We start from the raw sequence: 22,573 nt of genomic DNA on the forward strand, positions 1-22,573 counted from the left end.
GGCAAGGTCGCCTGCCTTCTCCATGCCCTCTTCCCTGTCTCTGGCCTTGGTAGTCTCCACCTTCTTGGAAGCACGGAGGAGGAAACAGGAGACTCCACTGCTCCCGATGAGGAAGGGAGGCCTTTCCTCGTCTATGCCACCTCCCCAGCCTCTAGGCCAGGGTTGGGGGACTGGCAGGTGCTCATTCAGTGCTGGTGAACTTTAGTTCAGAAGCACCGGGTGCAATGAGAGGGAGGATTTGTGCGTGTTTTATTTTCAAAAATCCAAATTTCAGGGCCAAGCCGGTGGCGCACTCGGGAGAGTGCGGCGCTGGGAGCGCGGCGACGCTGCTGCCGCGGGTTCGGATCCTATATAGGAAAGGCCGGTGCACTCACTGGCTGAGTGCCGGTCACGAAAAAGACAAAAAAAAAAAAAAAAAAAAAAAAAAATCCAAATTTCACACGGGGGAAAAAAAAAAGTTTCTCTAACCTGCTTGGAAACTGCTGCGATGGGGAGGAACCCTGGTGCCCGGAGCTTTGATGAAGATCTTGGGCGTCACTTTCACTTCTAAGGTGGCCCTAGGTCCTTCTTGTAAAACGGAAGAACCGCGCCTATCTCTTTTTCCAGAACACCACACTGCATTGAAGCCTGTTTCTTTCTTTTTTTACAGTTTTGCACCCGCTACCCATCGCCTGCTTTCTCCACGAGACAACCAGCTCCTTGAGGTTGCGGGCCGAGCTCCTGCGGCCCGAGCTCCTGCGGCCCATCCCCACAGCCCGACACGCGGCTGGAGCAGCGTCCGTGGGAACGAACGAAAGAATGGGGAGTCGTGGGGAGCAGGACCGTCGACGCGGACGTCGCGCGCGTGCACCGGCGCTAATCACGAGGCCGGGAACCCTCATTTCCGCCGCCGGGAAGTTCCGGGGTCGGAGCCCTCGCTTTCCTCCCAGGATGCTCCGCGCCGGCCGCGGCCGCGCGATTGGCTGCGCCGCCCCACGTGACGCCGGGCAGGCGGCGGTGGTTGCCTGGGTGACGACTGGAGAGGCTGCGGCCGGGCTGGGTGAGCGTGGGTGCCCGCCGCCCCGCTGCAGGTAAGTGCGTCCCCAGACGCGGCGGGGCCATCCCCGAACCCGCCGTCCCAGTGCGGGGAGGAGCAGCGGGGGGCGGGAGGACCGAGGCTCCGCCAACCCCGCGCCCCGAGGGAAACCCCGACGCGTCAGCTCCCAGCCGCCGCCGCATGCTCCCGTGTGTGGCGTGTCCAGGGCACTCACTCCTCCAAGGGCCCCAAGCGGCCGCCTGGGCATCCCAAGGACAGGCCCGCTGCTTTCCGCAAGTAGTCCCTGATCTTTGCAGCCGTGAGCCAGACTTGGAGGGGGTTCCCAAGTCGTCCAGCTGGGTCGTGGCAGCGCGAACTAGTGGCGGGAGGCTTTTGGATCCCCCCCCCATAATTTCTATCAGGAACCCCCCCCCAGACACGCAGGTTAAGTCAAGGCTTCAACTAATCTAAGCAGAAACAGGATGCTTGCTATGCAAATTAGTTTCCCTTATAAATCCCGTAGTCTTCCCCTTATCCAACCAACTCGTAGGCCCTAAATCTCTTTTATATAGAAATTCTGAAGCTGCCGCTGCAGCCCCCACGCGTGACTGAAGAAGTTTTCCTTACTTTCTGCTTGAAGTAGAGCAGTGGTAATCAAACTTGAGTAAGCTTAAAAGTCATCGGGGAGCTTGTTTAAAAGGCAGACTTCTGGGCGTCGCGCCTGCCACGGTGTTCAGGAAGACCAGGGTGGAGGCAGGGGGTTTCATTTGTACAAGCATCCCAGGCAGTTCTGATTCAGGTGGTCCAGAATTTGGGGTAATACTGTTTAGTGTTTAATACCAGTATGGGTTTAAATTCCTACCTTGTCACTTACTAGCTGTGGCTGTTGGGAGCATGTCAACCTCCCTAAACCTCAGTTGCCTCATCTGTAAAAGGAGACTATAAATTATATACACCTCTCAGGTTTATTGTGAAGGAAGGTTGCATGTGAAGCATTTTGCACATGGCCTGGCATACAATAAATCATCAATAAACGATACCTATTATGATAGAAAGATTTAGAGAAAATTCTATAATTTCTGAGAATGTCAGAGTAATAGAATACCCAGCAGTGGCTCACATTCACTGACAGCTGATCACAGAAGAGTCTTACTCAAACTGGTCATGGGGGACTTCTCTAAGGAAGTGATGTTATTAAGCACAGGGGTTAGCCAGGTGAAGGAAGAGGTGGAAAAGTGTTCCAGGAAGAGAGAGCAATATGTGCAAAAGCCTTGAGGTTGGAAGGAGGTCAAGTTCTCAGAAACAAGAAAGTTCTCTTGTTCCAGGGCCTTCAAAAATGCTATTGCCTCTGCTTGGGCTTCATTTATTCATCAAATGTCTTCAGTGCCTATCTGTGTACCAGACACTCTCCTAGGTTCTAGGAATACAAAATTTAGATACAACTCTCTGCCTTTGTAAACATGGTTATAAGTATAACAGTAGCAGTAGGTATTGGGTATAGAGGTACCCCAGAGGAGACAGAATTGTCTTGATGGAGAAGGAAGGGAAGGGGTGGTTCATAGAAGACTTCCTGAAGGAGGTCAAGGCTGGACTAGGTTGGGCTGATGAGTCATGTTTGCCTGGGAGGGGGGCACACATCAGACAGAGGGCTTAGAACTGTGAAAGAGCACGTTGTGTGGGGGAATGGCCAGGAGTTCACTGTTGGGGAGGTGGTGGGAGAGAGCAAGGAGAGGGACGGAGGTGGTGCTTGGTCCTGAGAAAGGCTGGAGACAAGGGTGGTCCTCAGACAGTAGCTGTCTTTTGCTTCTCACCTTAGGTATCGGGCAGACCTGGAGGTGGTGGGTTGGTAGTGTCCTCCCTGCTCCTCATTGCTGCTTCCAATCACCACCCCCCTTCACAACCTCTAGGTCCTTTGAAGTACGTGGCATAGGCTGTATCACTTGCCACCCGTCCTTGAGGCCATCAACTACTGGGGGCAAGTCTCCACGTTTCCCTTGGAGTCTTTAGCACCTGGCTCGCTGTCTACCTCTCCCCCTCTTCTGGTTCACTTTCAGAGGTTTCATCATCTCGGCCACTCCACTATTTACATCCTCCTTACTTCCAGGTACCTTTTTCCTCCATCCTCCTCATCAACCCACTCCCGTGGTCATGAGCATTTTATTACTGCACCACCTCCAAAATCTTGACTTCAAGCATCCATCCCACTCTCTGACCACTACCTTCTGTCTATGAAGCGCCCTTTAACATGTTTCCTTTAGCAGGGTTTTGACTCCGTCCCTTTTTCACTGCTGAAGAACCCCCTTACATGCCTCCCTCCCCTCATCCTTAAATCTGGTTTAGCTTCAATGTTCCATCACTGTTATACTTGCTTTCTCTTTCCCCTCTCTTCTAGAAAAATCCCTGGTCAACCCAACCCAGACAGTTAAAAGTGTCTGGAGAAAACTGCAAAACTACAGACTGGTTCTATTTTAGATTCAATTCTATCCCAGTCTATACCTGGATATACTTCAAAAAGTTCATGGAAAAATAAAATTAAAAGATAAAACAAATCTTTCCATGAGCTTTTTGAAGGACCCTTGTCTGTCTTTTTTTCGTTTTTATGTATATATTTTTTACTGATTATACATGTTCATGGGGCACAGAACTGACTGTCAGCACTGTGCCCAAGATAAATATTATGGTTTTGGAGGGCGGCAGCTGGCTAGCATGGGGATCCAAACCCTTAACCTTGGGGTTCCAAGGCAGTGCTGTAACCAGCTGAGCCAATTGGCCAGCCCAGCCTTGTGTATCTTAAGTATAGTCTCAATACCAGAAACCCTCCCACGTTGCCACAGTCAATTCAGTTCCCACCTTCCCTTCTCTTCACTGACGACTTATGTCTTACTGTCAGCTGATAACCTTGTTTCTTGTTTTGCTTCTCATCACTAAATCTATCTGTTTCTTTGCTCAGTATCCATATTCTCTGCCATCCCTCTGTCTCCAGCTCCTGCTCCCTTAAACTCCAGACTCATATATCCACTGACTATTTCAACACCTTCACTTGAATGTCTGATCAGCATCTCAGACTTACACGACCAAAACACAACTCTTGATTTGACCTCTAAAACTGTTCTTCCCCATCTTCTCCTCTAAACTACACCCCTGTACCCCAGCACTCCAAAGCACTTCTGTCTGAGGCCTGTGCACTTGCAAAGCCCTCTTTCCCAGAACCTGGAAGTGCTCAATCTTTGCTCAAATGTCATGTTCCTAGAGGCCTTCTCCAACCACCCTATCTAAACTAACCCCATCCCTGTCTCCTCCAGGCTCTGTTTCTTTCCTTTTGTTCTTTTCTTCATATCTGAAGTTATTTCCACTCTTTCAGGAAGTGTTTTTGAGCACCTATAGTGTGCCATGCACTGGTATAGGCACTGGGGATGCCAAGGGAACATGTGTCCTCCTTATGGAATCTACATCCTGGGGTAGTAAATGACAGACAATGAATAAATAGATGCATTAGTGAAAGGATGTTTAAAACAGGTAGAGGTTGGTGCTGTTGAGAAAAGTAAAGCAGCACAAACATATAGGAAGCGACGGGTCTGACCTTTTAGAAAGGGTGGTCAGGGCACGTCTCTCTAGGAGGTGACATTTAAGCAGAGACCTGCATGAAATGTGATATCTGGCGGAAGGGCAGTGAGGCCGAGGGAGCAGTAAGTACAAAGTCCTCGAGGGCAGGCGTATCTAGTGGGTGTCCACTGGAACTGCATGGTGGCCAGTGTGGCTCAAGTCTACAGAACAGAGGTGAGAGTGTGGGAGCCCATGTTGTGTAGGGCTTTGAGAGTTGGGCCTAAGGAGTCTGGACTTAATCTGGAGAGTAGTGGAACCATTGGGGGGTCCCAAGCAGGAGGGGAAAGATCACTTGTCAATAATATAGAAATTGGATTGAAGTGGAGAGAGAAGAGAGGGGGAGATTGTGTTGCAGTTCCTTGGGGGAGATGCGAAGCCACAAGACAATGACACTGAGACAAAGAAGAGAATGAATAGGGAAATTGCTAAAAGTAATCTTCCTGACTTGTGTTCAAATAATTCAAATCAAATGCTTTGGCAGAAAAATGTAAGGTTACAGATGTGCGTATTCTTAGAACTGGAAGAGATCTGTCTGATACATTCTCTATTTTACAGGAGAATAATGGCTCTGAGTTTCAGTGATTTGCCCCAGATCAGGTGCCAGTGAATGGCATAGTTAGTATTAGAGCCCAGATTTTTTTAATTTTTCTAGGCTTATGGGCAACTAATCTGGGATAAGAGCCTGGAAGGGGGGCCACAGGGAGTGGTTGCGTTGGGTACACCTGGGCAGGAAGGGGCAGGAAGAGTAGAAGGAATTACTTTTGATTGTATTTACTTTTGCATTGTATTTCCTAGTGCTGTTATGACAAATTACTGTAAATTTAGTGACTTAAGACAACACAAATTTATCATCTTACAGTTCTGGAGGTCAAAAGTCCAAAATGGGTCCAACTGGGCTAAAATCAAAGTGTTGGCAGGGCTTCTTCCTTTCTGGATGCGCTGGGGGAGAATCCGTTCCTTGCTTTTTCAAGCTCCTAGAGGCTGCCTGCCCCCCTTGGCTTGTGCTGGTTCCTCCATCTTCAAAACTGCAATGGCCAATCAGTTCTCACATCTCATCACTCTGCCACTGACTCTCCCGCCTTCCTCTTTCCCACTGTGATTGCCTTGGGCCCACCTGAGTAATCCAGGCTAATCTCCCTGTTTGCAGGTCAGCTGATTAGCAACCTAAATTCCCCCTTGCCATGTAACCTGGAATATTCACAGGTACTGGGGATTAGGAAGTGAACTTTGGAGGCCATCGTGCTTACCACAGACACCCTTTTGTGATTTCACATGTGATTGAATGATAGCTTTTATCTATGTTTCTGCCTTGTAGAGATTTTTGCTGTGAGAATTACCAGTAACAGTTCAGTATGGAAGACATTCTGGCTCATGAATCTGAATTACTTGGACTAGTGAAAGAGGTAGGTATGTTATACAAAACATAGGTCATAGGAAAAGAGATCTTGGAAACTTGTATCTTAAAATGCAACAAATTCTTTACTGCCTTGTAATGTTCTTCTGTCATTACACTGAAGTTATTTATCTATTTTCCATTATATAATTTTTGTGTTTCTTTATTAATTAAACTGAAATCTTAAACCTACTTTATATATATATATATATATATATATGGTTTTTTTTTTTTTTTTTTTTTTTTTTTGGTGGCTGGCTGGTACAGGGATCAGAACCTGTGACATTTGTGTGATATGGCTGCACTCTAACCAACTGAGCTAACCAGGCAGCCCTGTAGAAAATTTAAAAAGCAATACATGCTCATGTTGAAAGATTCAAGCAATACAGAAGCGTAGAAAGTGAATTTCCTTGCTGCACTCCTGCAGTGACTCCTCTTAATGGTTTGTTGTATTATCTTCCCAGACTTTTTTCTGTGAATAGTCAAAATATATTCACGTCTGTAGTTAGTTTGACAAAATGAGATGATACCACACAAATCGTTCTGTAGCTTGCTTTTTATCTGTCAGCAACAATATGGCATGAACATCTTCTCATGATCTGCCTCACGCTTTTGTTTGTTTGCTTGTTTTGGTGGCTGGCCAGTACAGGGATCCAAGCCCTTGACCTTGATGTTATAACACCGTGCAGAAACCGACTGAGCTAACCAGCCCTGCCTCATATTTTTGAATTCTGTAGAGTATGTCATTGAGTGGCTCACTGTAATTTATTTAATGCATTGCCTATTAATAGTCACTTATGTTTCCTACAGTGAAAGCTTTTGAGGAGTAGGACCCATACCGTATGCACTTTGGTATTCTCTGTGGTTTTAGCATGGGGCTGGCATGTAGCTGAAGAAACTGTTGCTGCTGTTTTGCTGTGTGATTAAACTGCCCACTAGACCTTCAGAGATATGGCACTGCAGCAGGGATGAGACACCACCTTGGAGTTGCAGCTTTGGGATCTGTTGGTGTGATGATAAATAAATTCTTAAAACCGTCGTAGCAGAGGGTTGTGCCCTGGGCCTGGAGAAATGGCCACTGTCAGAGCAGGTGGAAACAGAAAGGTGTGGCTGACAGACTGCGAAGGAGGGCAGAGAAACGTGAAGGACAGCAGAGAGTATGTTTCAGCGCGGGTTGTGACCTTTAGTACTGTGCTTGAAGATCACTGATGGCATTGTCAATCTGCTAATGACTTCTGTTCTTAGTGACAGGCATTATTTCTAATTCCTTCTGTTTCAAGTGATAGATTCCCAGGGACCTACTAGACCCAAAGCCATCAGGCCTTCTGATCACTTTTATCTTTTTCCGACTGCTGCACACATCATTTTATTTTCCGTTAGTAATTGTAATGAATCAGACAGCTTACATTTTCCTTCTGAAAACAACTTTATTTTCTGAAAATGTACTTTTTTTTAAATGGTACTATCTTCCTAGGCTTGTAGAGTATATATTGCTAAGTAAATTCTAAGCTGGATCCTGAAGGCCTCCTCCACTAACCCTGTTATAAATTGGTGATAATATTGAAGTGCAACAGTTACATCAAAGCCAGTTACTTGATGTTAAAAAAGAGAAAAGTATGTATGTTCTTTTTTTAGCTTTATTGAGGTATAATTGACAAAAAAATGTTATGTACTTATTTAGCGATCGAGCTAATTAACATCCATTACCTCACTAACAACAGTTTTTTGTGTTGAGAACATTAAAATCTGTTCTTCTGCAGTTCTGAAATATGCAGTTAACTTATTCCTCCATTCTAACTGAAACTTTGTACCCTTTGATCAACCTCTGCCCTTTCTCCATCCTTCCCCCTCTCCTCCACCCCCAGCTCTGACAACCACCTTTCTACCATGTTTCCATGAGTTTGACTTTTTTAGATTCCACATGTAAGGGAGATCACACAGTATTAGACTTTCTGTGCCTGGCCTATTTCACTTAACATAATGTCCTCCAGTTCTATCCATGTTGTTACGAATGACAGAATTTACTTCTTTTTAAAGGCTGTATGGTATTCCACTGTGCCTATATACCACATTTTCTTTATCCATTCATCTGTCAACAGACATCTAGGTTGATTTCATATCTTAGCTATTGTGAATAATGCTGCAATGAATGTGAGAGTGCAGATATCTCCTCAGAATACTGATTTTATTTCCTTTCTATATATACTCACAAGAGGGATTGCTGTAAATATGATAATTCTATTTTTAGTTTTTTGAGGAATCTCTGTAGCGTTTGGCATAATGGCTGTACCAATTTACATTCCCACCAACAGTGTTCAAGTGTTCCTTTTTCTCCACATCCTTGCCAACAATTGTTACCTTTTGTCTCTTTGGTAATAGCCATTCTAACTGGAGTGAAGTGATATCTTATTGTGATTTTGATTTGCATTTCCGTGATGATTAGTGATATTGAGCACCTTTTCATATATCTGTTGGCCTTTTGTATGTCGTCTTTGGAGAAATGTTTTTTTCAGGTCTTTTGCCCATTTTTAATTAGGTTAATTGTTATATTGCTGTTGAATTGTTTGATTTTGTTCTCTTTTATAGTATTTAGATTTTGCTGAATTTGAAGATACCTTAAAAACATTTTCAAAGGAATGCAAAATAAAAGGAAAACCATTATGTAAAACAGCAGGTGGATCTTTAAGAGACTCCAAATCATTGATAATTCAGGTAACATTTTGCTTATTTTTAATCTCTGTATATAAGGTGCTCCCAACTTGTAAAAAATGCTGCCTTTAAAGAATGCTGGAATCATTTCTGGGGACCTGCTCAGAGTTACCTTTATGAATGAATTTATAATGTCTTCTTTAAATCTCTGTACCCTACCTAGGTAATGAGTGGTGACATAAGATCTCTCCCATACATTTCTTGGGAAGAAGGAAGGGAGGAAACCATGCCATGCTTAGGAACTGGGACAAATGTAATCCCCATCCTGAGGAGTTCTAGGTTACTCATGCTAGGCACTGGGGATTCAGCAGTGAACAAACAAAACAACACAATCTCTGTCCTCACAGCGCTTGCATTCTAGTTTGGGGAGGTAGTGGGGACAGGGAGCAAGAGAGATCTTGACAAGGCAGTGTCCTATCAAAGGAAGGCTTGAGCAGCTCTGAATATCAGCAGGCTGCAAAGGGCGCAGGGATTATAGAGTCTTCAGCTCTCAGGGTTAGAAAGGACCATAAAAACCCTCATTTCAACCATTATTTGATGCCTCAGTCCCATTTGTAACATTCCAGGTAAGTGATCAGTTCACCTTAAATATTTCCAGTGACAAACATACCATTTTCCAAGGCTGCATATTTTACCTTTGGATGATTTCATTATTTTAATAAATTTATTCATTTCAATATACCTACTTCCAAAAATCGTTTAGACTTGGTTTGTGAGCCCCCTGAGGAGCTGGAGTTCAGGCTGCATCCACCGCTGGTCATTTCCTAGCCCCTGACTCCCCAGGGCCTGGCATGGGCACTGTTGATTGGAGGTGCTTTCGAAGTGGCCCGTGGAGCTCAAGGTGGGGCTGTGCCCTCTGCCTGGTCCCCTGTGGACCTCAGGCACCTGGATGCCAAGCTGCCACTGTTTCAGACACAGACTCCTCTGTGGATGCCACAGCAGCCAGACCTACCTGGCACCTCCCAAACCTGGAGCATCACTTCCTTGAAGCTAAATTTGGGAGGAATATAGCAAATCTGCAATATCTAACTAGCAGAACAGTAAGAATCTTTTGTGAAGTCCATACATGACCAGATTATGTGACAGTGTAGGATAAAGCCAACAAGCTGTGTGTCTTTTTTTTTTTTTAAAAGATGACCGGTAAGGGGATCTTAACCCTTGACTTGGTGTTGTCAGCACCACGCTCACCCAGTGAGCAAATCGGCCATCCCTATATGGGATCCGAACCTGTGGCCTTGGTGTTATCAGCACCTCACTCTCCCGAGTGAGCCACAGGCCGGCCCAAGCTGTGTGTCTTGAAGCTGCTTTGCACATCTTGTACCTCCAGAAATGGCTGCTGTGCACTTTTTGCAACTGGTTTGCCATCACGTTTCAGCTCCAGCTGCATCTGAGAACACTTAAATGTCTCTTTGGCTCTTTTTTAAAAAATTGCAATAAAAAATAAAACATAACATTTTTAAGAGTACTGTTCAATAGTGCTAAGTATGTTTACATTGTTGTGAAATAAATAGGTCTTTAGAACTTTTTCAGGGCCAGCCTGTGGCTCACTTGGGAGAGTGTGGTGCTGACAACACCAAGTGAAATGTTAAGATCCCCTTACCAGTCATCTTTATAAAAACCAAAAAACAAAAAACACTTTTTTTTTTTTTTTTTTTTGGCTTTTTGTGACCGGCCGCACTGCGCTCAGCCAGTGAGCCGCACACCGGCCATCCTTATATAGGATTCGAACCCGCGGGCGGGAGCACTGCTGCGCTCCCAGCGCCACACTCTCCCAAGTGCGCCACGGGGTCGGCCCCAAAAAACACTTTTTAATCTTGCAAATCTGAAACTCTGTACCCATTAAACGCTCCCCATTTCCCTCTCCCCCTAGCTCTTGGCAACCACCATCCTGCTTTCCATCTCTATGAGTTTGACTACCTTAGATACGTCATAGAAGTGTAATCATATAGTACTGTATTTGTCTCTTTGAGACTGGCTTATTTCACTCAGCATAATGTCCTCAAAGTTCCTTCATGTTGTAGCATGTGACAAGATTCCCCTCTGTCACCTCTTGCAGAGTGATGGAGACGCAAAAGATTACTCAGAGCCAGGGCCGGCCCCGTGGCTTACTTGGGAGAGTGCAGCTCTGGGAGCGCCGAGGCCGTGGGTTTGGATCCTGTATAGGGATGGCCGGTTTGCTCGCTGGCTGAGCGTGGTGCAGACCACACTGTGCCGAGGGTTGTGATCCCCTTACTGGTCAAAAAAAAAGATGACTCAGAGCCCGTGTATTCAGAGCAATGAGGAGCCTGGAGGGACTGCACCAAGGGAAAGCTCCTTCAAGAGAGCAGAGCCCAGGCACACCCTGAGTCAGTTTCTGCTTCAGTTTTTATTGTAAAGACAAGAAAGTTACAGAAGAAAAACAGGTGGTTAATCAGTCATAGTGAAAACATAAACAAACTAGTTATGCGACAGTCTTCATTAAAGCGGGTGTAACTTAAAAGAGTTGAAGCAATTTACCCTCAAAAGGAGTCACAAAACTAAGCTATGGGATGTACAAAAAGAAACAATGAGATAATCACCAAAGCACTTCACTCCCCAAGAAATTCAAAGAAAGAGGGCAAGATGTGGAACGTTCCCCAAGCACTAACTAGCAGAATGTCCTTGAAGATTTTAGCTCCCATACTTTCCCATCATTTAGGTTTAGCTGCACCAAGGGCAACTGCCCCCAGAGCAATCACTTTTTGCTGTGCTTCAATTATCTACATATAGGCTTTAGTCCTGTGAAAGTTTTCTGGTCTTTTTCAATCTTAGCATTTTTATGTGTTTTCCTGAAGGGTTGGACTTTGGTCCTCTGAACTGCAGGCTTTGGCCTTCTACGCTGAGGACTCTGGTCCTCTGAACTGCATGTGTTTTATTTCTGTCTCATTAATAACCTCTGAGTCAGTGTCCCCTACATCCTCCTTTTTTAAGGCTGAATAATATTCCACTGTTTGTATGTGTTATGTTTTGTTTATCCATTATTCCATCGATGAACACTTACACCTCCTGGTTATTGTGCATAGTGTTGCTATGAACACAAGTGTGCAAATATCCCTTCAAGGCCCTGCTTTCAACTTATTTGGATATATTCCCAGGAGTGGGATTGCTGGATTATATGGTAGTTCTATTTTTAATTTTTTGAGGAATTGCCCAACTGTATTGTAAAGCAGCTGCACCGTTTTACATTCCCACCAGTGGTGTATGAGGGGTCCAATTTATCCAATCCTTGCCAACACATATTTTCTGTTCTTTTTTTTTTTTTTTTTGAAAGTTGCCATCCTTGTGGGTTTGAAGTGATATCTTGTGGTTTTGATTTACATTTCTCTGATGTATTTGGGTCTATTTTTGTATGGCTTGAAAGACCTTGAAACTTCTGATTGTCACAAGCATCTATTTTCTGCTCATCCAGTCAACAGCTGTATCCCACTATGATAGACTTCTCAAACAAAAATACCTGGACTAGCAGTTCAGCAAAATATGCTAAGTGTCAGTGGCACTCAGCAAACTGCAAGCTTCTCCAAGCCCAGTTCTGTAAGAAGCGTGTGTGTTCATAAGTTATTATTGGTGGTGTGTACATTTTCTCATCTTGGCGATTCTAGTTATGATCATGGTTTACAGGAAATCATTAATATTTTGTGACCATGTAAGTTATAACAGTGGATTGCTTTCTGTATAGATATTATTTTTAATGAAGGGTCCATTTCTAGGTGCAGAATATGAATCATAGGATGGATGATAGATGTGATTATAATGACATAGCAGGGTTTATGGTCCCAGGTCTACAAATACAGAATTTAGAACAAACTGTAGATGGGCTGTTTGACATGTGGACTCTGCCAAGCCATGCTAAGAAAATACCTTGACTATTTAAGCCTTAAAATACTCACAAGAACCTGTGCTCACCTCATTCACACAGTCAAAGAGCTCTTGGTCACTGCTCCTGTCAAGGGTGAGGGCCTCCCCCATAGTGGCTCACAGGGTTTACTGGGGAGCTCTCTAGAGGTGAGCTTGGGTATGAGCCAGCCCCAGCAGCACTGCCACTTGGGAGGACCCCCTTCACCTTTGCCTTAGTCACTAACAAGAGAGTGTGGGTCTTCTGGCCAGGTTCCCCCAAGTTCTTCTGAAAAGTAGCTATGCTTGGCTGCTGTGCTTTGTTTTGGCAGCCCCTGTCCATAGTTGCCAACAGGCTGACACCTATTTTCCAAGACTGAGGAACAGAAAGAGACCAGTTCTGAGGAGTTAGAAGTTCATTGTAGGACTTATTTTGAAAAATTCTGAATTTACTGCAAATGTATGCCAGTACCTTCCAGAGTAAGGTAGTACTCAGAGAGTTATTCTTGATGACATGACATAATGAAAATTTTTGTAATATTCATATTTGAAGGCTCCTTATTAATGAGTATCTTTGACTTAAATATAACCAAACACTGTAACATCGTTTATTCTCTGTACATTTCCATTTTGTATTGTTAACAAGCTTGATTATAAACAAATAAAACAAATACCATAAAAAATGACAATTATGCAGGAAAATTATGCATAAAACCATTTTAACTGATAAGAACAGATACTACACTTGATCTTAGCCAAAAGGCCGAGAAGCGATGATAAAACCATTTTAAAAAGTATAACAGAACAATGGCCAAGTAATGGTGGTGAAAACTGGTGCTGGGTGAGGAATTGGTGATTCTACAGAAAACCCAATCTAAGAAAAGCTTTTGCAGTTGAGCACAAAATGTAGGTCTGAACATCTTGGGCATTTGATGCAAAAAGTAATATACTAGGCGTCACATTGTTTTGGACTGTGAGGAAGTTCTTTCAATTCTGCCTTATACCTACATCCACAAAATTATGCAGCAGGTATTTGTGATGGGTCAGTTATCTTTCTTCTTGTGAGGCAGGTGGCATGATAATTGCCACCTTCTTTCTCCAAAATTCTCTCATTCAACTTTTGCAGTCACCATTATTGCAAATCGTGACTGTCGGTGTCCCACATGTTCAGATCACATAGCTCACATGCAACGAGCCTGTGCTGCTTCCTCCATCTCCAGCCTATGCGTCCTTCTTACTGCAAGTGGTGTGTGTAGACTGTCACCTTATGGTGTATTGGGGTCTGTAGTGGCTTCCCATAGTGCCATTTCAGCCAGACATGCTTCTAGCAACAGGGGGCAAGTAGCAGCACCCACCTCCCAGGGTTGACCAGGTCAGTGAGTATGAGCTCCTGGCCATTCAGGGACTTGGGAGTGGTGCTGTCAGCAAGCTTCCATACGTGCGAGGTTGGTTCAGGTGAGGCCTGGCTGGGTTCTCATGTGGCCTCCTTTTATTGGTTGCATATGCTGTGGTCAGCAAGTCCAGAGGGTGACTTCAGTGTACTTGTGTGTCCGTGAGTTCTCTGGCCTCAAGTCTTTGTCCTATGCCTGGTTCCTTCTATTTCAAAGACCTTAAATGTTCTGTCTGTTCTTTATAGTGCCCAGATTTGATACTAGTATTGCAAAAGATGGAAAACCAGGGTCAGTCTACAGGAACCTCAGCCTAAGGAGCTTGAAGCCCTCTGGGATCTCTAGTTTTCTATGTCTTACCCCTGAAAAGGAGTGTATGGGGTAACTATGGTATTGGTTGGGTGGTGAGAATTTTGGGTTTGGGGGGAATGAGCATCCCTTACCACTAGGGTTCAGTCTGATATCTTCTCCACAGAAGGATCTCCTCGCTGCATTTGACAATGGAGATCAGAAGGTGTTCTTCGATTTGTGGGAGGAGCACATTCCCAGTTCCATCCGAGACAGTGACTCCCTTGCTCAGAAGCTGGAATTCTATCTTCACATTCATTTTGCCATCTATCTTCTGAAACACTCTGTAGGGAGACCGGTAGGTTTACCTTGTGATTTGGGTTGGTCCAAATGGTGTGTTAAAAGTGAATGTTAGCTGTTATGTTTTTCAAATGGGCATTGATTTAGTATTGTGGCCATTTTATCATGCTGCTTACAAGGTGAAGGCATCTTATGTTCTGATGAGTGATTTTCTACCTCATTCCCAGCAGTTTATTTTCCAATTTATATGGAGATTTAATACTTTCTGTAATCAGAGCTACATTATTTCCCTAAATACCTCGGGTTTTTGAAAATTCATCAAAGTAAAGTTTATTTGGCAACTATTTATACATGTATGTCTAAGAGAACACATTTAGGCGCATATTAGACTCTATATTAGAACATAAATTTAAGTAGTAGAAAAATAGTATGCCTCAGGCCGATATCCTTGATGAATATAGATGCAAAAATCCTCACTAAAATACTAGCAAACAGAATACAGCAACACATACGTAAAATTATTCACCACGATCAAGTGGCATTTATCCCAGGGATGCAAGGTTGGTTCAACATACGCAAATCAATAAATTTGATACACCATATCAATAAACTCAAACACAAGGACCATATGATCATATCTATAGATGCTGAAAAAGCATTTGATAAAGTTCAGCACTCATTCATGACAAAGACCCTCTATAAGTTAGGTATAGAGGGAAAGTATCTCAACATAATTAAAGCCATATATGACAAACCCACTGCCAATATCATCCTGAATGGGGAAAAGCTGAAAGCTTTTCCTTTAAGAACAGGAACTAGACAAGGATGCCCACTCTCACCACTCCTATTCAACATAGTGTTGGAAGTACTAGCCAGAGCAATCAGAGAAGAGAAGGAAATAAAGGGCATCCAGATTGGAAAAGATGAAGTCAAACTGTCCCTGTTTGCAGATGACATGATCCTATATATCAAACAGCCTAAAACCTCTACAAAAAAACTGTTGGAATTGATAAATGATTTCAGCACAGTAGCAGGATACAAAGTCAACACACAAAAATCAGTAGCATTTCTTTTCTCCAATAGTGAACATGCAGAACGAGAAATCAAGAAAGCCTGCCCATTTACAATAGCCACCAAAAAAATAAAATACTTAGGAATTGAGTTAACCAAGGAGGTGAAAAATCTCTATAGTGAGAACTACAAACCACTGCTGAGAGAAATTAGAGAGGATACAAGAAGATGGAAAGATATCCCATGCTCTCGGATTAGAAGAATCAACATAGTGAAAATGTCCATACTACCCAAAGTGATATACAAATTCAATGCAATCCCCATCAAAATTCCAAAGACATTTTTCTCAGAAATGGAAAGAACTATCCAGACATTTATATGGAATAAGAAAAGACCACACATAGCCAAAGTAATGCTGAGCAAAAAAAATACAGCTGGAGGCATAACACTACCTGACTTTAAGCTATACTACAAAGCTATAATAACCAAAACAGTATGGTACTGGCATAAAAACAGACACACTGACCAATGGAATAGAATAGAGAATCCAGAAATCAACCCACACACCTACAGCCATCTGATCTTTGACAAAGGCACCAAGCCTATTCACTGGGGAAGGGACTGCCTCTTCAGCAAATGGTGCTGGGAGAACTGGATATCCATATGCAGGAGAATGAAACTAGACCCATACCTCTCACCATATACTAAAATCAACTCAAAATGGATTAAGGATTTAAATATACACCCTGAAACAATAAAACTTCTTAAAGAAAACATAGGAGAACTACTTCAGGAAATAGGACTGGACACAGACTTCATGAATACGACCCCAAAAGCACGGGCAACCAAAGGAAAAATAAACAAATGGGATTATATCAAACTAAAAACTTCTGCATAGCAAAAGAAACAATTAACAGAGTTAAAAGACAACCAACGGAAAATGTGGTACGTCTACACAATGGAATGCTACTCAGCTACAAAAATGAATGAAATACTGCCATTTACAACAACATGGATGGACCTTAAGAGAATTATATTAAGTGAAACAAGTCAGGCACAGAAAGAGAAATACCACATGTTCTCACTTATTGGTGGGAGCTAAAAATTAATATATAAATTCACACACACACACACACTAAAAAAAAAAAACCAGGGGGGTGGGAAGAAGATATAACAACCACAATTCCTTGAAGTTGATACGACAAGCAAACAGAGGGGACATTGGTGGGGGGAGGGGGGAGGGAGGAGGGAGGGAGGGTTTGGGGATGGGCAACAATAATCAGCCACAATGTAGATCGACAAAATAAAATTTAAAAAAATAATAATACACTTAAAAAATAAAAAAATAAAAAAAATTTAAAAAATTAAAAAAAATAAAAGACCTACACATCTTAAAAAAAAAAGAAAAAAGAAAAATAGTATGCCTGTGTGCAGAAAGTGCATCTGAGTGATAAGTTGGATTTAGCTTCTGCAGTCCCTTCCCGGGTGGGGCTGGACATGTGAAGGGAGGAGAGGGCTAAAATTTCAAGCTGCTGTGGCAGATAAACCTTTGAGTAAAGAGGAAATGACAGGAAGGGAGCAGGGACAGGCCGACATTCGACCATGTGCATTTGTTTGGACATTTCTTTGTGCATTAACAACTCAAGGACCTGCGTTAACTTGTTAAAATGTCATGGATACCAAGGGAGGGGACAGCGGTGGAGGGAGCAGCATCACAGTACATTGTAGTGGCTGTTCTTGGAGGGCTGTTTTTCAGGATATGACTCATGTGGAGAAGATCACGGGGGATTTTCATTTCCTATTCTTGTTTTTAAAATTTTTTTTTGTTTTTTAACTTTTCTGTTTTGATGTAAGGTGAAGATCAATAAACATTATCTATTTTTTTAAGTCCAGTAGTCTGAAGAAGGTCTCATGGTATAGGGCAAATGAGATGTGTTCACGAGACGAGCAGGCCCAGTCTGCACGAGGTTGCGGAGGCTGCAGCGGGTACTGGCAGCGCGGCAGGGAGGAAAGCTCCGATTTCAGCTCCTCCAGTTTTCTCGTTGAGGCCCAAGAGGAGAGAGAAACCTTGAGAGGGGAATTGGCTTGCTTGGACTGCACATGGAATAGCGAAGCGGGGCAGGATCAATACTCAGCGTAATAAAGGAAAAGAGTATTGATACAGAAGCTTCTGCCTCAAGAACCAGGCACGCCCGTTCCCCTCTAGGACCCCTTCTGTGGGGATCATGGGAGTGCAGGCAAATATTTGTTTTTTATATCTGAATAGTGGGAGCACTGTACATGTTTAATAATGGGAGTATTAAAGAAACTATGATAGACAAGATGAGTTTTTTTGTCCTGCCATTAAAAGTGATGTTTATGAAGAATCTAAACGACATGAGAATATGGTAACAATGAAGTAAAAAAGCAGCACATTGAACCATGTATGTAGTTCTCTGATATTCCTGATGAAACTCCATTAAGGGGGGGAATTGGAGGTGGGGTTAGGTGACTGGAGACGGTGCACCTTCTAGGCTAGAGGGGGAGGACACGAGTGACATGGCCGAGACTAAAGGAGCCTCATAGAGAGGGGGAGGCTAGCAGGTTGACTGGCACTGAGCCAGAGGCCTCAAGCAAGCGTCTTCCCTTCCCCTAGGACAAAGAGGACCTGGATGAAAGGATTTGTTATTTCAAAACCTACCTGGAGACCAAAGGGGCAGTGTTGAGCCAGACCACAGAGTTTCTTCCTTTCTACGCCCTTCCTTTTGTTCCCAACCCTACGGTACACCCCTCATTTAAAGAACTTTTCCAGGTAAGTGGCAGCCTTTGAATCTTTGATTCCAGGCAATATTGTGGTTTTACCTTGTACACACTGGTAGTTTCTGAACGATACTTCAAAAAACTAAAATTTGCTTATACTATTTTTTTTTATTATAACCATAATTTTGTCATTTCCGTATTGGATGGTTAGTTAGTGTTTACTTTTTTGCCATCTTATGCTAGGTGTGCATTCTTGTACATACACATAAAGCTGAAACGGTGAATAAGGAGAAAGGGTGCTGTTGATATAGTAACACTATTTGTAAGAGCAAAAATTAGAAACAACCCAAGTGTACATCCACAGTGACGTGCATAAATAAGTCACACAACTTATTCACACAGTGGAAAACTATACATCTGTGAGAATGAACGAACTAAGCCACACACTGACATAATCTTAACTAGAACTGAGAGAAGACACACTATATGATTCCCTTCCCATAAGGATGAAAGCAAACAAAAGTAGTTTTTAGGCATACACACACCCGTGTTTAAACAGTTTCACAGGAAGCAAAGATTCTCACCTGTTTGGCAAATTTCTTAAAATCGTATTTTTTTAAACGTCATCATAGAGTAAAATTGACTTTATGGAATGTATAGTTCTGTGAATTTTAACACGTGTGTTGATTCTTGTAGACACTACCACCACGATCAGGACACAAAACGTTTGCATTCATTACCCCAAAGAATTGCCTTGCATTGCCCTTTATAGTCATACCTGCCCGCATCCATAAGCCCTGGAAACCAGTCTTACGTTATATTTTAAAAGAGTGTTTAAATAATCCACTTTAACAAACTTTTCTCATGCTGTAAAATATAATTTTTTTGTTTACACTAAAGCCTGTTAACCCAGACTGACATATATACATTTAAATGTACTAGCCTCTTAAATCACATTGTATGTACTTTTTCAGTATTGAAAGGATAATTCAGTTGCACTGAAAATTTAATAGCCTGAAAAAGAACTAGGTCACTATACCCAATTGGTGGCCATTTATATTTTAATTTAAATTCAAATTCTAACTTACTTGGCGTATATCTGATTACCTAATTGTGTACTGTTATTTCTATCAGACTAGTTGTCTATAGCTCTTTTGTTGTATTTTGTTTTAGTTGATATTTCAGCACACTATTTATTAACAAGATTTATCCATTGTAGTGAGTTTTGTTGACTTACTAAAATTAAGATGTCCCTCTGAGAGGCTTATTGAAATGTATTTAGAGACTGAAATAATTTTGATGTAATTAAATTGCATCTTCCAAAGATCTCTAGCCAGCTGCAAAAGAAAGAATTAAATTAAATTAAATTAAAAAAATAAGATTTCACATTGTTTCCAAAAATCTGTATGGAGCTTTCTCCCCTGCCATTGAACAACTGGTGCTGTCCTTCCAAACCCCAGTACATTTCAGTGTCCTCTTCAGTTACAATTCTATAAAACAACTCTCCGCACTCCTGAATAGAGGCTGCTAAACTGAAGGCACTTAGTTGACTGCTTTCATCAAAGCAGGCTTGTTGTCGAGTAGCCTAAGTTTAATTTTAGGCTTGTTTTTCTTGCTTAGTCCAAATTTCGTTTTACCTCCTTCCTCTCCTAGAAGGCAATGAAACTTGAAAGGGGACTTAGATTTTCTCATAGTGAAGATTTCTTTTTATGAATAATATGACATAGCAATGTGGATAAAGCTTAGACCAAGGTGGGTTGGAGCTGGCAGAATCAGGGGCGGGGTCCAGCCGAGAGGATGCAGCAGGCAGCTGGCCCACTTGAATTTGGTGTGCCAAGGCGGAGTTCAGGTTCTGGTGCTTTAAGGAATTTAGTGACCTTCAATATTCATGGAGATTCACTTCATTCCATTTTTTTCCTTTTGCTACTCTCTACATATGTTCTTTTATTGGTCATCATAGATATTTTAGTATGTATATATAATAAAGTCAGAAGTGAATATCTTTAATTCCCTTCTAGAACATTCAAGGAACTTAGAATGCATTAACTTCATTCATCCCCTTCCCAATTTATGTGCTATTGTTGTCAAGTATTACACTTACATATTTTAACTGCACAAATGAGAATTTTTTATTATTTTTTTTTGCAATCAGTGTGTGTATAGATTTACCTGTATATTTACCAGTATTTTTGCTCACCATCCCATCTTGTTTAAAGGACCTTCCATCTGGGATAATTTTCTCCTCTAAGTGCATTCTTTTAAAATCTCCTGGGGCCGGCCCATGGCTCACTCAGGAGAGTGTGGTGCTGATAACACCAAGGCCACGGGTTCAGATCCCATATAGGGATGGCCGGTTGGCTCACTGGGTGAGTGTGGTGCTGACAACACCAAGTCAAGGGTTAAGATCCCCTTACCGGTCATCTTTAAAAAAAAAATAATAATAATAAAATAAAATCTCCTGTAGTTGAAGATCTCTTCTTTCAGTTCTTATTTGTCTGAAAATGTGTTTATTGCTTTCTCAGACACTGTTTAGAATAATAGGTTTACAGTTATTTCCTTTAAGTGCATTCAAGTTATAAAGCTTAGCTAGGTTGCATAGTCTCCAAGCTCCCGTTGTTGCTATTTTGAAGTTGGCTGTCAGCCTGATTGCTATTCCTTTATTTTAAGTGATCCATCTTTTCTCTCTGGCCTGTGGGATTGGGTAATTTCACTATGCTGTGTCTCGGGATAGATTTCTATTTTTACTTGGAATTTTTGGGGGCTTCCTGGATGTGAAGTTTTGTATCTTTCAACAACTCTGGAAAATTCTCAATGTGTATCTCTTCATATATTACCTCTTCCCCATTCTCTCTGTTATCTCCTCTGGATTAGACTTTCTCATTGTATCCTCCATGTCTTTTTTTTTTTTTTTTTTTTCTTTCATTTTTTAAAAAATTGTGGGGGCCGGCCCGTGGCTCACTTGGGAGAGCGTGGTGCTGACAACACCAAGTCAAGGGTCACAATCTCCTTACTGGTCATCTTTAAAAAAAAAAAAAAGTGGTAAAACACACATAATATAAATTTTAGCATTTTAACCTTTTCTAAGTGTACAGTTCAGTAGTATTAAGTACATTCACATTGTTGTGCCCTCTGTGTCTTTTGACATCTCACATTTTTCATCTCTTGATCTCTCTGGCTGTATTCTAGGTGATTTCTTCACATGTGTCTTCTAGTTCACAAATTCACCCTTCAGCTATGTTTACCTGTTCTTTAGCCTTTTCATTGAATTTGTAATTTTAGTTACTTTTTTAAATGGAAGTTCTTTTTGTTTTTTATTCAGATTTGCTGGGTCATTTTAATAGTCTCTCATTCCTTGTTCTTCTATTTCTTCAACATATTAAACTTTTATTTCACATTCTCTGTTAATTTCTGTTAGAAGTCTTTGTGAATTTGATCCTGCTGTGTTTTGTTTCTGCTAGCTCTCATAGTGCCTTATTTCCTTATTTTATTTAAGGTTTTTAAGTTTTGATAATGAGTTTATTTTACTTGGGACTTGAGGAAACTTTTTTGAGGCCTTGATGCAATTTGATTCTTCCACAGAAGATTTGTTTTTGCTTCTCCCAGTTACCTGGGGCATTACCAGCCCAGGACTATTTTAAATTAAATTATTTGCTGGAAGTTTTGGGAACCACACAGGTAGTGTCAATTTTGACTGCAATCATATGGGACTAAGTGTGGTTATGAAATCTCAAATGAAATTTTTCCCTCCTTCTACCTAATGTCAAGGTCAAGACAGGTATACTTCCTTTATTTATCCTTAACCTTTAATTGATAGTGAAGCCCTTTGGACTCCCAGTTTTATACTGGGGTCTCCTATTAGATTCCCTACTGTGGACAGATCCTATTGCTCTTTTAGTTGTTTTCATTGCTTTTTCAGATGATCTCTTCCGTAGTGTTGACAGAAGAGGAAATTCTTTTGTAGAGACTGTAATGAGCTCTTTTCCTCAAACTCAGTTTGTCAGTGAGCATTCCCTTGCAGAAATATTTAGGTATTTCTATAACTGATTATTTCAGGAAAAATATCTGAGCATCTATTATGTACCAAGGAACAACTTAAGCTTAAATAGTAAAGATTTAAAGAATGGAAGAGACCCTTGCAGGCTGTGCAAGGGACAGGAGGAGGGATCAGGTAAACCAAGGGAGCTGAGTCTGGGCCCTGCCCCCACTGCACAAGAACAATCCTGCTTTGATTCATTTCATGTTTTAGGGTTCTGAATAAGACTTTGAGTGATCAAAAGG

The 22,573-nt window shown here is 42.2% G+C and overlaps 1 protein-coding gene and 1 pseudogene across 1 annotated transcript in view; one reads left to right on the plus strand and one right to left on the minus strand.

Moving 5' to 3' along the window:
- The first annotated feature begins 1,005 nt into the window (after positions 1-1,005).
- Positions 1,006-22,573, plus strand: part of ARMC9 (armadillo repeat containing 9) — a 143,822-nt gene continuing 122,254 nt past the window's right edge. Inside the window, exons 1-5 of the mRNA XM_063098022.1 lie at positions 1,006-1,070; positions 5,934-6,021; positions 8,598-8,723; positions 14,433-14,603; positions 18,192-18,347. Of these exons, the coding sequence (XP_062954092.1) occupies positions 5,971-6,021; positions 8,598-8,723; positions 14,433-14,603; positions 18,192-18,347 (504 nt within the window). The 5' untranslated portion in view covers positions 1,006-1,070; positions 5,934-5,970. The remainder of the gene's footprint in view (positions 1,071-5,933; positions 6,022-8,597; positions 8,724-14,432; positions 14,604-18,191; positions 18,348-22,573) is intronic.
- Positions 13,235-13,344, minus strand: LOC134364806 (U2 spliceosomal RNA; annotated as a pseudogene).

Source organism: Cynocephalus volans, chromosome 1, assembly GCF_027409185.1.
Source record: "Cynocephalus volans isolate mCynVol1 chromosome 1, mCynVol1.pri, whole genome shotgun sequence".
Taxonomy (NCBI): Eukaryota; Metazoa; Chordata; class Mammalia; order Dermoptera; family Cynocephalidae; genus Cynocephalus; species Cynocephalus volans.